General features: G+C 35.8%; 1 protein-coding gene across 2 annotated transcripts; it reads right to left on the bottom strand.

Annotated features, from left to right (window-relative positions):
- Positions 1-138: 138 nt before the first annotated feature.
- LOC123534358 (uncharacterized) lies at positions 139-15,202 on the bottom strand. Of its 2 annotated transcripts, none has more exons than XM_053520301.1 (8): positions 15,091-15,202; positions 9,796-9,966; positions 9,141-9,272; positions 8,422-8,728; positions 6,893-6,925; positions 5,622-5,684; positions 1,709-1,783; positions 139-1,314 (listed from the first exon to the last, which is right to left on the bottom strand). In XM_053520301.1, exons 2-8 carry the CDS (start codon positions 9,931-9,933, stop codon positions 968-970), a joined length of 1,095 nt encoding a protein of 364 aa, XP_053376276.1. In that variant the 5' UTR covers positions 9,934-9,966; positions 15,091-15,202; the 3' UTR covers positions 139-967. The 2 variants fall into 2 exon arrangements, with proteins under 2 accessions (XP_053376276.1, XP_045172518.2); XM_045316583.2 differs by lacking the exon at positions 15,091-15,202 and adding an exon at positions 13,913-14,033.

The raw sequence follows: 15,202 nt of genomic DNA, 5'->3' as shown, positions 1-15,202 counted from the left end.
CTGAGGATGTATATGGGAATTTACGTTCTCGCCAGTCAAAATATATATTTAAAACCAATGAAATCAAAAGTGTTAACAACGAATGCAGTTCTGTTATAATCATAAGATTTTTCTTGCAAGAATCGAACAACTCACAAATCCGTTACATTTCTTTAATAGTTGTCGTACTGAAATCAGTGTCTAACCACAAATCCGTTACCGTAGATCGTCAGAAATCATTTCAACGTGCAACCGACACCCCAGGGTGCAACAACGGCTGATGGAAAAATGGCAAAATAATTCTAGTAGAGGTGCATAAGAAGTATCTGTAAATATATATACTATTTGAATAAGAATGGTTATGCCAAAAATCGCTGATGTGTGGTCATCTTTCAGAATTTAATTTCATTAGATCATACGTTTTATTATCTATATATAGAATAAGAGGAATTACATTTATTTACATGACGATTAGACTCGTGAATTGAAATAAACAATTCTGGAAACCTTCTACGAAGAATAGTTTTATATAATCATTTTAAGCTACATGTATTATAAACATATCTTCACTACAAACTTGTTCATACTGTGTGCGTTGTGAAATACGCCTCTTTATACTGAATACCTTCCCAGTATTCTGAACCCAATTTACCTAGTGATAAATGGGACATAATGACAACATTCTTCGATGCAATACTCTTTTGGAGTTTCCTCCCTTATTCCACATATATTATTTCATATAATCAGCAAACATGTTGTAAGACTATTCTACTCTATTTTAATTAGATTGTTTTTCATTTGTTTACAGTTCCTGCAACTATGACTTCACATCAGTTTTCCTTTTCCAATTCCAATTTTCGCATGAAAGAAGTTACATGGATGAACATTTTATACCACTTTACCTTTAATTCATCTCTTGAAATCAGAAAAAATAATAATGAAAGATTAATAAACATGTTAGGTCAAAGTACACTATTTTACTTTGCCATTATAGCTTATTAAAGTCATCATGTTCCAGCTTTTTATCTGCAGCCATTTTCGTTTTGATTATGCTAGCGATATCTTTCCTTCCAATGTCTTCCAACTGTTTGATTAAATCTTCATACAGCTGTTGACTACTAGTCTCCATCAACTCTTTCCGTGACGTCTTTTTCGACCTCCAATATTTCAAAGAATGGAAGTTGGCCGTCACGATATCTTTACTATAGTTTTCACGATTTTGAGATTGGATGCCAGTCGGCACACCAAGGCCAATGAGTAACATACTTGCTTGCGAAGGTGAGAGGGCGCCAACTAAGGCACCGAGTGACTCATCACACAGTACCTTGTCAGAAGCTGTTAATATAACAATTTTGTCCCTTAAATACATTATGTTTGTAAAAATGTAAAAATGAAACTAAAGGTAATTATGATATTAACATCCATAGCAACAATGCAGGAACAAAAAAGAGCAACAATACTTTGATATGTTTTAATAACCATTAAACCAACAGTCTGTCTGCTGAATAGAAATACAGAAATGAATGCAAGGGATCAAATCGAAGACCTGGCCTGTCGAAATTTGGCTATCATAAATTTCCCGTTTATGAAGCAATGAAGTGTTCTCTCACGTGCGTGTGTTTTAAGATTAGTTTACAATAATTTTCAAATAGTTTCAGATCTTAACTTTTTACGGTATGTTTAAATACAAATATATCATAATTCATCTAAAATATAAAAAAAACTGTACCTGTTTCTGTCTGAAGTGGTAGTGCTGGCACCCCGGTCGGACCACCATCCTGCCGATCACCAATACGTAGGCCACCTGTAAAGATTGTTTCAAATGTACAAAATGTCGGAAAACCATTAATATGTCATGACCTTTGAATTTAGGCAATAACCACATGCATAATAAAGACTTTATTATCAGAAATGTACACGGATTATACTACCAGTTTGTACACGGTAATACTACCAGGAATGAACATGGACAATACTACCAGGATGTACATGGACTTTACTACTAGGAATGTGCACAGGCAATACTACCAGGAATGTAGATGGACTATACTACCAGGACTGTACACGGACTATACTACCAGGAATGTACACAGACAATTCTATCAGGAACGTACATAAATTATACTACTAGGAATGTACATGGACTATACTACCAGGAATGTACACGGACAATACTACCAGGAATGTAGATGGACTATACTACCAGGAATGTGCACGGACTATACTACCAGGAATGTACACGGACAATACTATCAGGAATGTACACGGACTATACTACCAGGAATGTACACGGACAATACTATCAGGAATGTACACGGACTATACTACCAGGAATGTACACGGACTATACTACCAGAAATGTACACGGACAATACTACCAGGAATGTACATGGACTATACTACCAGAAATGTACACGGACTATTCTACCAGGAATGTACACGAACAATATTACCAGAAATGTACATGGACTATACTACTAAGAATGTACACGGACAATACTACCAGGAATGTACATGGACTATACTATATGTAATATATGTAAAGAGCAATACTACTAGGAATGTACACAGACAATACTACAAGGAATATGCATAGACTATACTACTCAGAATGTACATGGCCAATACTACCAGGAATGTACATGGACTATACTATATGTACTGTATGTAAAGTACAATACTACTAGGAGTGTACACAGATAATACTACCAGGAATGTACATGTACTATATGTAAAGGACAATACTACTAAGAATGTACAGTAACGGACCTATACTACCAGGAATGTTCATAATTATTCTTACGTAAAGGACAATACTACTAGAGTGTACACAAAATACTACTAGGAATGTTTCAATAGACTACTAGTATACTACTAAGAATACTACGAATGTACACGACCAATATCACGAGGACAACAACGCGAAAAGACAACTACTTATGAATGTACAACAGACAATACTACAAAATGCAATAGGACAATACTATAACGAATGTATATGGAAAATACGCCAGATGGTAATGGAAAATACTAGCAAAATGCAATAAAGAAAATACCCTATGAATGTTACGCAGCCTATACTACTAGATGTTCACGGATAGTACTACCAAAATGCAATAACGACATAACTACATGGAATGTATATGGAAAATACAACAAGAGAAGACACGGTCATACTATTGAAGGACAATATTACCAGGATGTACATGGTATTACATGACAATACTTACCAGAATGTACAACGTATAGCACTACAAGAAATATCATGAATACATTTTAACCAGAATGCAATAAGGACACTACTATCAAAGTGTACACGGACAATACTACCAGATGTACACGGAAATACAACCAGGGATGTACATGGACAATACTACCAGGATGTACATGGACTTTACTGCTAGAAATGTACACAGGCAATACTACCAGGAATGTAGATGGACTATACTACCAGGAATGTACACGGACTATACTACCAGGATTGTACACGGACAATACTATCAGGAACGTACATGAACTATACTACTAGGAATGTACATGGACTATACTACCAGGAATGTACACGGACAATACTACCAGGAATGTAGATGGACTATACTACCAGGAATGTGCACGGACTATACTACCAGGAATGTACACGGACTATACTACCAGGAATGTACACGGACAATACTATCAGGAATGTACACGGACTATACTACCAGGAATGTACATGGACAATACTACCAGGAATGTACATGGACTATACTTCCGGAAATGTACACGGACTATTCTACCAGGAATGTACACGAACAATATTACCAGAAATGTACATAGACTATACTACTAAGAATGTACACGGATAATACTACCAGGAATGTACATGGACTATACTGCTCAGAATGTACATGTAATATATGTAAACAGCAATACTACTAGGAATGTACACAGACAATACTACCAGGAATATGCATAGACTATACTACTCAGAATGTACATGGACAATACTACCAGGAATGTACAAGGACTATACTATATGTACTGTATCTAAAGGACAATACTACTAGGAGTGTACACAGATAATACTACCAGGAATGTACATGTACTATATGTAAAGGACAATACTACTAAGAATGTACAGTAACAGACTATACAACCAGGAATGTTCACGGATTATTCTTTATGTAAAGGACAATACTACTAGGAGTGTACACAGACAATACTACCAGGAATGTTTATAGACTACTAGTATACTACTAAGAATACTACCAGGAATGTACACGACCAATATCACGAAGGACGAACAACGCGAAAAGACATATTACTATGAATGTACACAGACAATACTACCAAGAATGCAATAAGGACAATACTATAACGAATGTATATGGAAAATACTGCCAGGATGGTATATGGAAAATACTAGCAAGAATGCAATAAAGAAAATACTTTTATGAATGTACGCAGACTATACTACTAAGAATGTTCACGGATAGTACTACCAAGAATGCAATAACGACAATACTACCAGGAATGTATATGGAAAATACTACAAGGAATGTACACGGCCAATACTATTACGGACAATATTACCAGGAATGTACATGGTATGTACATGGACAATACTACCATGAATGTACACGTATAGCACTACAAGAAATATACATGAACAATATTACCAAGAATGCAATAAGGACACTACTATCAAGAGTGTACACGGACAATACTACCAGAAATGTACACGGAAATACAACCAGGGATGTACATGGACAATACTACCAGGAATGTTCATAGAAAATACTACCAAAGATAAAAGGTAAGGGTAGATTTCCCGGAAGCACAGAACCCCACAAACACAGCCATAGAGCCATGCATCGCAAAGTAGGCCAACATCAAAAAGAAGCTGTAACGGAATTGTAGACGGGTTGCTTCAAAAATCCAACAAGTATATTTTAATTATATGCAAAATACAGCAAAAACGTGAGGAGGGGAAGGGGTAAGGATTACATAAGAGGGGAGTGGAGTGTAGGGGGGAAGTGGAGCAAGGATGAATATTCAAAAGGGACAGCCACGTTCCAGGAATGTAATAAGAACAATACTATCAGGAATGTACACGGACAATACTACTAGGAATGGATAGGGAAATACGAACAGGGATGTTCATGGACAATACAACCAGAAATGTACACGGAAATGTGCATGGACAATACTATCAGAAATGTACACGGACAGTATTACCAGGAATGTATAGGGAAATACGAACAGGGATGTTCATGGACAATGCAACCAGAAATGTACACGGAAATGTGCATGGACAATACTATCAGAAATGTACACGGACAATACTACTAGAAATGTGCACGGACAATACTACCGGGAATTTAATACATCTATACAGGAAATGTTTGCTTTGGATGGTATAATCATAACAACTATCCTAACAACTTGCGAAAAGTATGCCGTATACTGTCCAATACATATCGATGTGACAGAATAGCTCTTATAGAGACAGTCAAATCAGTTGATCAAATGGTTTGACATTATTATCATTATCAATTTAAGACAAAAACTAAACAAAATGACGTCATAATTACTTGGAACAGGTGTAACACTGCTTTGATTATACAATATTGTTTTAATAAGTCTTCAAAAGTTACACTTACTGACAGCATCTCCTAAAGAAAAGAATGGTTTAGCTTGTAGCTTCTTGTCAACATCGCCGCCCCCTGCATTGGAAAAAACACAAGGTGAATATCAATCACGTATTACGTTTATAGATGCTTGTATACTAAACGATAAGCCAAGTGGCATTAAGTATAATATAACTCGTAATACATTTTATTCAAGTTATTATGAGAATATAAAATCGTACAAACAGGTTACTAAAAAGTAATCTTATACTGAATGACTTGCAGGTTAATATTCCAAACTATTGCCCAAGGTATATGACAGAAATAATTTTTTCATGCTATGATTCTTCAAACTAGCACAAACTATGACTCTTCGATTTATATAAGAAGTAACATGATAATAAATGACGTGTGAACATCAGTAATAACGCAGTACTCATAAAATGTGAGCGTCCGCGGAATATAAGTAAGCATGCTGGCAATTTTGAATGCAGGACATTTATCCTCCCCAATGAGAAAAGGGCAACTAGACATTTACCCCAAGACGAAAATGAAAGAAGTGACAACTGATCACATTCTCAGAGCTTATTTTTCAAATTGCCTTTTGTAACCCTCCAACTCACCCATTCCCCAGTCTACACCGCCATCAATCAATGTATCATATACTTGCCGATATTGTTATTTTTCCATTGTTTTAATAAGATTTTGTTTTTCAATCACAAGTCCCCTAAAAATGTTTCATTGAAGTGGAAGTTTTATAAATAAATGTGATCATTACACACACGTGTAAATTGAGTTATTGAGTATATGTATTTTCTAAAAAAAATGTGTAAAGTTTCTAACAGGTCAAGGTTAATATGACAAATTTGATATGATATGTACTAACATTTTAGTAAATAAACATATCAATAACTGCCATAAGATCATAATTATCTTCTACCTAGTTTCAAAACAAACGAATGGGGATACAAAGAATGGGAGAGGAGGGGTGAAATATTCGACAAAGAAGTAAGTACCGGAGAAACATATCCTATCTAGCATTTAAGAAGTGCACGATTCGAATGTCCATTAGTCCAACTGTTTCATTCTGGGTCAAATGTCTGGGGTGGGGAATGGGGAAAATGTCTTGATCACAGCATTATGATATCTTTATTAGAGGATTTGTATCTTTTTTGGTATTTCTTATTTATTTGTTAAATCGCAATGTCTTGGAAGGAAAGTCACGAAACTATAAATAAAATTAGTTTGCATTCAATTAAAAAAAAGTGTGATTTGTGTTAACGTACGGTAACGCGAGTACTTACCCGTAGTGGAGTCGCGCATCTCTCTGACAGAGCCTTTAAAGAAAAAGAAGTACTTTTTGGTTATTGGCTGATACACCGTAACGATGTACAACTGACATAGTTGAAAACTTTGAATATGGAATTTTGAATACCTGCTTTAATTTATATAAAATATAAAAAAAGATACTATGCATATTTTTTTTTAAAGCTTTTCATCATTTTTTAAGTAGTGCTTAAGATCCAGGAAGCCCGCCCGCTTAGCTCAGTAGGGAGAGCGCAGATCTACGGATCGCGGGGTCGTGAGTTCGATCCCCGGGCGAGGCGTATGTTCTCCGTGACGATTTGATGAAAGATATTGTGTCTGAAATCATTCGTCTTCCACCTCTGATTTATGTGGAGAAGTTGGCAGCTACTTGCGGAGAACAGGTTTGTACTGGTTAAGAATCCAGGAGCACTGGTTAGGTTAACTTCCCGCATTTATGTAACTGAAATACTGTTGAAAAACGGTGTTAACCCAAACTTCAGCAAAATGTATCAATAGTATCTGAGAAAAACAGATTTTATGAACTAAAATGCATTATAGTACTTAAAGGGACTGGCTTCCACATCGTTCGACAAAAAAAAATATTTGTTTTTAGATATCTGGAAATAAATGCTATTTTTCTTAAGAAGGCTTTAAAACTTAATTACTGACAAACTGTATGTTGCGGAAACACGTGCGAGTTTGCTGTTTTACTACTTTTTACGATGAAAATCGAAAAGCGTTTGTAACGCTTTACTCCAGGTAAACTGTCTCGATTATAAATATCTATATTTTGAAGTCATAATTCACTAATTCCACTAAAGCGCTATTTGTTGACGACGGGGAAAATGTCTTTATTGCCGCGGTGGCCCGGTGTTCGATTCCAGACGCGGTCATCTTTTTTTCTTGATTTGAAATTATTAAAATATTTTAGAAACAAAAACTCATATTCTAATGTTCATAATATGACCAAACTTCAATTTGAGAGAAAGATTATTTTTAGCCAAATCTGGTCAGTGCCATTAAGAGTTTCAATATTCTTATATTGCTGTCTTATAAAAGATTGGAGGCGTATGTAAATTATAGTATTTCAACTACAGCGAAAATGCTCTAAACAATTTAAAGTTTCAATTCCATATTTTTTATACTGTAGAGCATACATACATGCAAATATATATCATTATAAAGCGTTCATTATTCTGAATTACGTGTTTGTTTTTGACAATTTATTTTGCAGTTAACTTTATCAAGCCTATGAGACGATCCTTCGGAAGTATACAATGCAAAGAAGAAAACCGATAGAAAACACCGATGGCTAATCTGTCCACTAGAGGAAATAAGATGTGCAACATCCTCATGTCCCTCCTAGTACCAAACGACCTAAGCGTAAAAAACAAGGCTGAATATCCGACATGGAAAGCCACGTTCCAAAAGCACGACCAACGCGCGCACAAACAAAATTTATTATACAGTAAGATAAAATGAATTCTGCGAACCAAAAGGATAAGAGATTGTTCACCATTCTCACCTGCTACCCCTTCATTCTCAACTGTGCAGTCGGTGGTACTACTTGAAGAATTAAGGCTGTCCCCCATTGATCTCTGTGAGGCACCGCTCACATTCAAATATGACGAATCATTACTAGCTATACTCAGGTTCAGGTCCGATCTCCTCTCGGTTGGTACATCGTGAATATGCACCGTATGTTTGACCTCATCACCAACTTTAAACTTGACTGTCGCTACGTCACCGAGAGACACGTCGTAAGTAGGGACCAAACTCAGGAATTTTCTACATTCTCCCTGTGCTTCATTATATTCTAGAACATCTTCACCCTTTAACAATAAAAAATAAGTTTACACAACGTTTTTAATCATTTTAAAAGTAAACACTTTAAAATTTGTTGGTGTTGTATTTCGACATAACTCCTACCTTCAACAATACAAATATTAGTATTTATGCATATTTGGACAGTTTAATATCTTGGGCTTGTTTCACGTCGCGTTGAAACAACCCTAGTTCATACTGTAACTTTCCTGGATTTGATTATGGAGGAAGTTATTATATATTATGTCAGACACAAGCGGGCACCTGACCTACCTTAAGCCAACTAGGTTACTTTACATGAAAATATGCTACACCCCAAACGAGGTTTCGAGCACACAGGGTTAAAGGCCGACAACTCTGTAAAAACTCCTTATTAATTTGCTAAATATAAATCAGTTCGTCTTTTTACTACATAAATACCTTTTCAAGCGGAGCAGAAGGTTTCAGTGCACCGGAAACTAGGAACTTGATCTTGCATTTTCCGTTGTTTAAATGCAGTTCTATCTCTGGCGAACACCCACCACCCGTCATACAGTGTTCCTCTATGTAAACCTAGAATAAAGGAATTACGTTTTAGATAGGTAAAATACATGAAACTATCCAAAGCTATTTGAATGCAGCAGTTGAATAAATATACAAGATCATTTGGAACAGATAAATAATATTCAGTCTTATTAAATTAAATAAAGCACAAGTGAGGAAAGACAAGAAGTACGTATATAAGTATTGTATCCAGCAACATACCAAAGATTTAAATACAATACACTTTTACATAAAAATCACCAACTATTGCAGATTCGTAATTTCTGTTCTAGGTTTTCTTGTTTGGATTGCCCTTATAAAAGTTTGGAGATTAGTAACAAAACCTTAACAACTGACTGGCTGTTAATGAGAGCATTTTGTCCCAAAAATGGTGAATGTAGAATTCTAATGCTGTACTGTATCCAATTTAAAGTTTATAAATTTAAATGTGAAACAGTTTCATGGAAATGGGCAAATATCGAAACACTGACAACATGAAGATATTTACCCTTAATCTGCGAATTGAAACTGTTCATTATAAAAATGGTTTTACCAGTTTTTCAGATTCCCTTTTCTCTATCGTTGTCCTAGTGTTGTCTTTATTTGTTACGTCGAAACTGAGCGAGTAACGCCCTCTTTGGAGATGAGTTTGTGAGATAAGTGTAATGATGTTAACTTGAGCTGTCGTCATGACTCTCGGTCTTGGAATGCATCCAGTATGTCACTGATACAATAAGTAAATATTTTCATTTAATGAAATGAATACAGATAATGACTAATAAATTTGATCCAATCTCTGGGTCGAACGTCTGTCAAACTAACAATTCCCTTTTTATACATAGTGGATGCGTTTTTAATTGGCAAAAGCAAACCTTTCGTATCAGCGGCAAAACATCTCTACGCTGATTTTATTAGACATACATTATTTCCACGCTTTATTTATTGAACAAACATCATCTCCACGCTGAACATACTGAACATACATTATCTCCACGCTGAACATACTGAAATTTTCCTTTTGATACATACTGAACATTGCCAAAGCAATCCTTCCACGCAGAAACATTTACCTGTTTTAAAAAATACATTATTCCACGCTGAACATACTGAACATCCATTATCTCCACGCTGAACATACTGAACATCCATTATCTCCACGCTGAACATACTGAACATCCATTATCTCCACCTGAACATACTGAACATCCATTATCTCCACGCGAACTACTGAACGCCTTTATCTTGAACATAATAATACATGGAACATCATATATCTCCACGAAGAACGTACTAACATCCTTCTGAACATATATAATATCCATGCTGAACATATATAATATCCATGCTGAACATATATAACATCCATGCTGAACATATATAACATCCATGCTGAACATATATAATATCCATGCTGAACATACTGAACATGCATCATCTCCACGCTAAGCTTACTGAACGTACATCATCTCCGAGCTGAACTTACTGTACGTACATCATCTCCGAGCTGAACTTACTGTACATACATCATCTCCAAGCTGAACTTGCAGAACATACATCATCTCCGAGCTGAACTTACTGTACATACATCATCTCCGAGCTGAACTTACTGTACATACTTACTGTACATAATCATCTCCGAGCTGAACTTACTGCACATACATCATCTCCGAACTGAACATACTATACATACATCATCTCCATGCTAAGCTTACTGAACATACATCATCCCAACACTGAACGTACTGAACATACAATATCTCAAGGCTGAACTTACTACAGATTCCTCGTCTCCATGATGAACTTATTGAAGATACTTCTACTCCATGCTGAACGTATTGAACAAACACCATATCAACTTGTTCAACATGCCTCATCCCCACGCTACACTTAGTGAACAGACATCATATACACGCTAAACCTGTCGAACATTCCTTATCACTACGCTGAACGTATTAAACATACATCATCTCCACACTAAACGTACTGAACATCCATCTATTCCATGCTGCACGTACTGAACATACCTCATCTCCACGCTGAACTTTTTGAACATGCATATCTTCACACTGAACATACTGAACATGCATCATTTCCACGGTGAACTTACTGAACGTACATCATCTCCATGTTGAACTTACTGAACATACATTATCTCCTCGCTTAACTTACTGAACGTACATCATTTCCATGTTGAACTAACTAAACATATATCATGCCTCATCCCCACGCTGCACTTAGTGAACAAACATCTTATACACAATAAACCTGTCGAACATACCTTATCACTACGCTGAATGTATTAAACATACATCATCTCCACACTGAACATGCTGAACATCCATCTATTCAATGCTGCACGTACTTGACTTACCTCATCCCCACGCTGACCTTACTGAACATACATCATTTCCATGCTGAACTGACTGAATAAACATCATCTCCACGCTGAATTTACTAAACATACATTATCTCCACGCTGAATTTACTGAACATACATCATCTCCACGCTGAATTTACTGAGCGTACATCATTTCCATGTTGAACTTACTAAACATACATCATCTCCACGCTGAACTGACTGAACATACATCATCTCCACGCTGAACTTACTGAACATACATCATTTCCATGTTGAACTTACTGAACATACATCATATCCACGCTGAACTTACTGAACATACATCATCTCCATGCAGAACGTACTGAACATACATCATATCCATGCAGAACTTACTTAACATACATCATCTTCACGCTGAATTTACTGAACATACATTACATTATTTCCATGTTGAACTTACTGAACGTACATCATCTCCACGCTGAACTTACTGAATGTACATCATCTCCATATTGAACTTACTGAACATACATCATTTCCATGTTGAACTTACTAAACATACATCATCTCCACGCTGAACTTACTGAACATACATTACATCATCTCCAAGCTGTACTTATTGAACATACATCATCTTCATGCTGAACTTACTGAACGTACATAATCTCCATGCAGAACGTACTAAACATACATTATCTCCACGCTGAACTTACTGAACATACATCATCTCCACGATGAACTGACTGAACATACATCATATCCACGCTGATCTTACTGAACATACATCATCTCCACGCTGAAATTACTGAACATACATCATATCCACGCTGAACTTACTGAACATGCATCATTTCCAAGTTGAACTTACTGAACATACATAACATCATCTCCACGCTGAACTTACTGAACATACATCATCTCCATGCAGAACTTACTAAACATACATTATCTCCACGCTGAATTTACTGAACATACATCATATCCACGCTGAACTTACTAAACATACATCATATCCACGCTGTACTTACTGAACATACATCATCTCCACGCTGAAATTACTGAACATACATCACATCCACGCTGAGCTTACTGAACATGCATCATGTCCATGTTGAACTTACTGAACATACATAACATCATCTCCACGCTGAACTTACTGAACGTATATTACATCATCTCCACGCTGTACTTACTGAACATACATCATCTCCACGCTGAACTTACTAAACATACATCATATCCACGCTGTTCTTACTGAACATACATCATCTAAACGCTGAAATTGCTGAACATACATCATATCCACGCTGAACTTACTGAAAATGCATCATTTCCATGTTGAACTTACTGAACATACATTACATCATCTCCACGCTGAAATTACTGAACATACATTATCTCCACGCTGAAATTACTGAACATACATCATCTCCAATCTGAACTTACTGAACATACATCATCTCCACGCTGAACTTACTGAACATACATCATCTCCACGCTGAACTTATTGAACATACATTACATCATCTCCACGCTGAACTTACTGAACATACATCATCTTCACGCTGAACTTACTGAACATACATTACATCATCTCCACGCTGTACTTACTGAACATACATCATCTTCATGCTGAACTTACTAAACATTCATCATGTCCACGCTAATCTTTTTTAACGGACCTCATCCCCACGCTGAATTTACTGAGCATACAGTGAAAATAAAATTGTACGTAGTGTTTATTTCTTCTTATATTTAAAGTAGGTTAGAATGTCATGGATGAGAGGTTTTTGAAATATTTATCAGCAATCATCAGTTAAATTTTCAGCCATACATATTTAAAAATGAAATGCCATAAAAATGCTTTAATCAGTAGTCTCTCTCTCTCTCTCTCTCTCTCTCTCTCTCCCTCTCCCTCTCGCCCTCTCTCTCTCTCTCTCTCTCTCTCTCTCTCTCCCTCTCTCTCTCTCTCTCTCTCTCTCTCCCTCTCTCTCTCTCTCTCCCTCTCGCCCTCTCTCTTTCTCTCCCTCTCTCTCTCTCTCCCTCTCCCTCTCCCTCTCGCCCTCTCTCTCTCGCCCTCTCTCTCTCTCTCTCTCTCTCTCTCTCTCGCCCTCTGTCTCTCTCTCTCTCTCTCTCTCATCGTTCAGAGATAAAATGAAAAATAATAATTAAAGTAGTACTTTGAAAACGAAAGTAGATGATGTCATTTATTGTATTACTGACAATTGTAAATTATAATAATATAAATTCCTAGCATGTTTATCAATAACTTATTTTACGTACATTATTTCATTCATATAATATTCATATAATTTAACTTTTCATTTACCTTGATTTATAAGGCGATTGCTACTTCCGTTTACTTAACTTTAAAATAACCTACCTGGTTTAAATTCTATTTATATATTGATCAGGATAGCTTTAGGTGACGTATACTGCTACCTATTAATAGAAGTTAAACATAAAACAGTATAGTATAGTTGTAAATAGTTGTAATAATGAAATTATATACAGGTTATTAAAGGAACTAAAATATCTTACCTGTATACCAAATTTATACATATTAAAGTACTTACATGGGGGAAATCGCGTCACTGATATTTTAAAACGTTCTTTGATTCTGATCTTAAATTTTATTTAATATCTATGTAATATAATTTCTCTTAAGCCGGTGCTATTTAGTAGAGATAGTACCTAAGTTTTCCAAATCATAGGTTTGAAGTTAAAAAGCTTTGAAATGAATACAAATGTCCATATATTTCTCAAAAACAGAAATATAGGCAATATTTTAACCAGAAGTGTGGAGTTATGAGCATTTAATATTTTCATGTTAACGAAAATTTTGTGATCAAGGAAATGTAACTCTTCTTGAACATGGAGAGCATAAACATCAAAGGAAAATAATAAAGTCAATATTTTCTAATTAGGTGCATTTGATTTAACATTCAACTTTGATCTGGATTGCTAAATAATGATCCATGATACTGTGTACTAAAAATTTAGAACTTCTGGAACAGTCTACTAACAGCAAAACTATGCTTTAGCAGAATCTAAATAGTTAAGCTCTAACTGGGACTCGAACCCAGTACCTCTCACACCTAAGGCAGACACTCTACCACTTCCCTACAACAGCAGTAGCTAATAGCTATGCAGTTTAATTGCTGGATTACATTGCGTGAACTGGAACAACAATCGGTGAACTCCGGATTATCGGCGTATTCGCTTTGTTACCTAACGGCAATTTTTGTGTAAAGAAAAAATATAATCTAATGCTGCCAACGTCATAATCGGTCAAATCTGCCCAAATTTCTCTGACGTGTTGTTCAGAGTATGAACTTACTAACTGGTAGTACCAGTGAAATATTACTTACACTGAATCTTTTATATTTGCCCTTTTTGCAGCTGTCGAACGGCAAAGACGGTGAGTTTTGTCCAAATATAAGTAATTATTTTACCAGTTTTGAGAGGATTTCAATTGATGGGAAATTACAGTTACAAACTAAATACCTTTCTGCAACAAATGGAATCATTAGCATTCACTGTCAGTCAGTATTATGACTAAGATCGACTGTCATTCATTCATTTCAAAGTTTTATAGACAGAGTCCGTTGTTTACATT

Source organism: Mercenaria mercenaria, chromosome 12, assembly GCF_021730395.1.
Source record: "Mercenaria mercenaria strain notata chromosome 12, MADL_Memer_1, whole genome shotgun sequence".
NCBI classification, from domain to species: Eukaryota; Metazoa; Mollusca; class Bivalvia; order Venerida; family Veneridae; genus Mercenaria; species Mercenaria mercenaria.
This window is presented reverse-complemented; position numbering and strand designations above follow the sequence as displayed.

What these genes read in the sequence shown, in the direction of transcription:
- LOC123534358 (XM_053520301.1), bottom strand. Translation starts at nt 9,933, where the DNA reads ATGACGACAGCTCAAGTTAACATCATTACACTTATCTCACAAACTCAT. An exon ending in AAAGGGAATCTGAAAAACTG is followed by an intron (nt 9,273 to 9,795) that starts GTAAAACCATTT and finishes CCTTTATTCTAG; the next exon opens with GTTTACATAGAGGAACACTG. An exon ending in GATGCGCGACTCCACTACGG is followed by an intron (nt 5,685 to 6,892) that starts GTAAGTACTCGC and finishes TTTCCAATGCAG; the next exon opens with GGGGCGGCGATGTTGACAAG.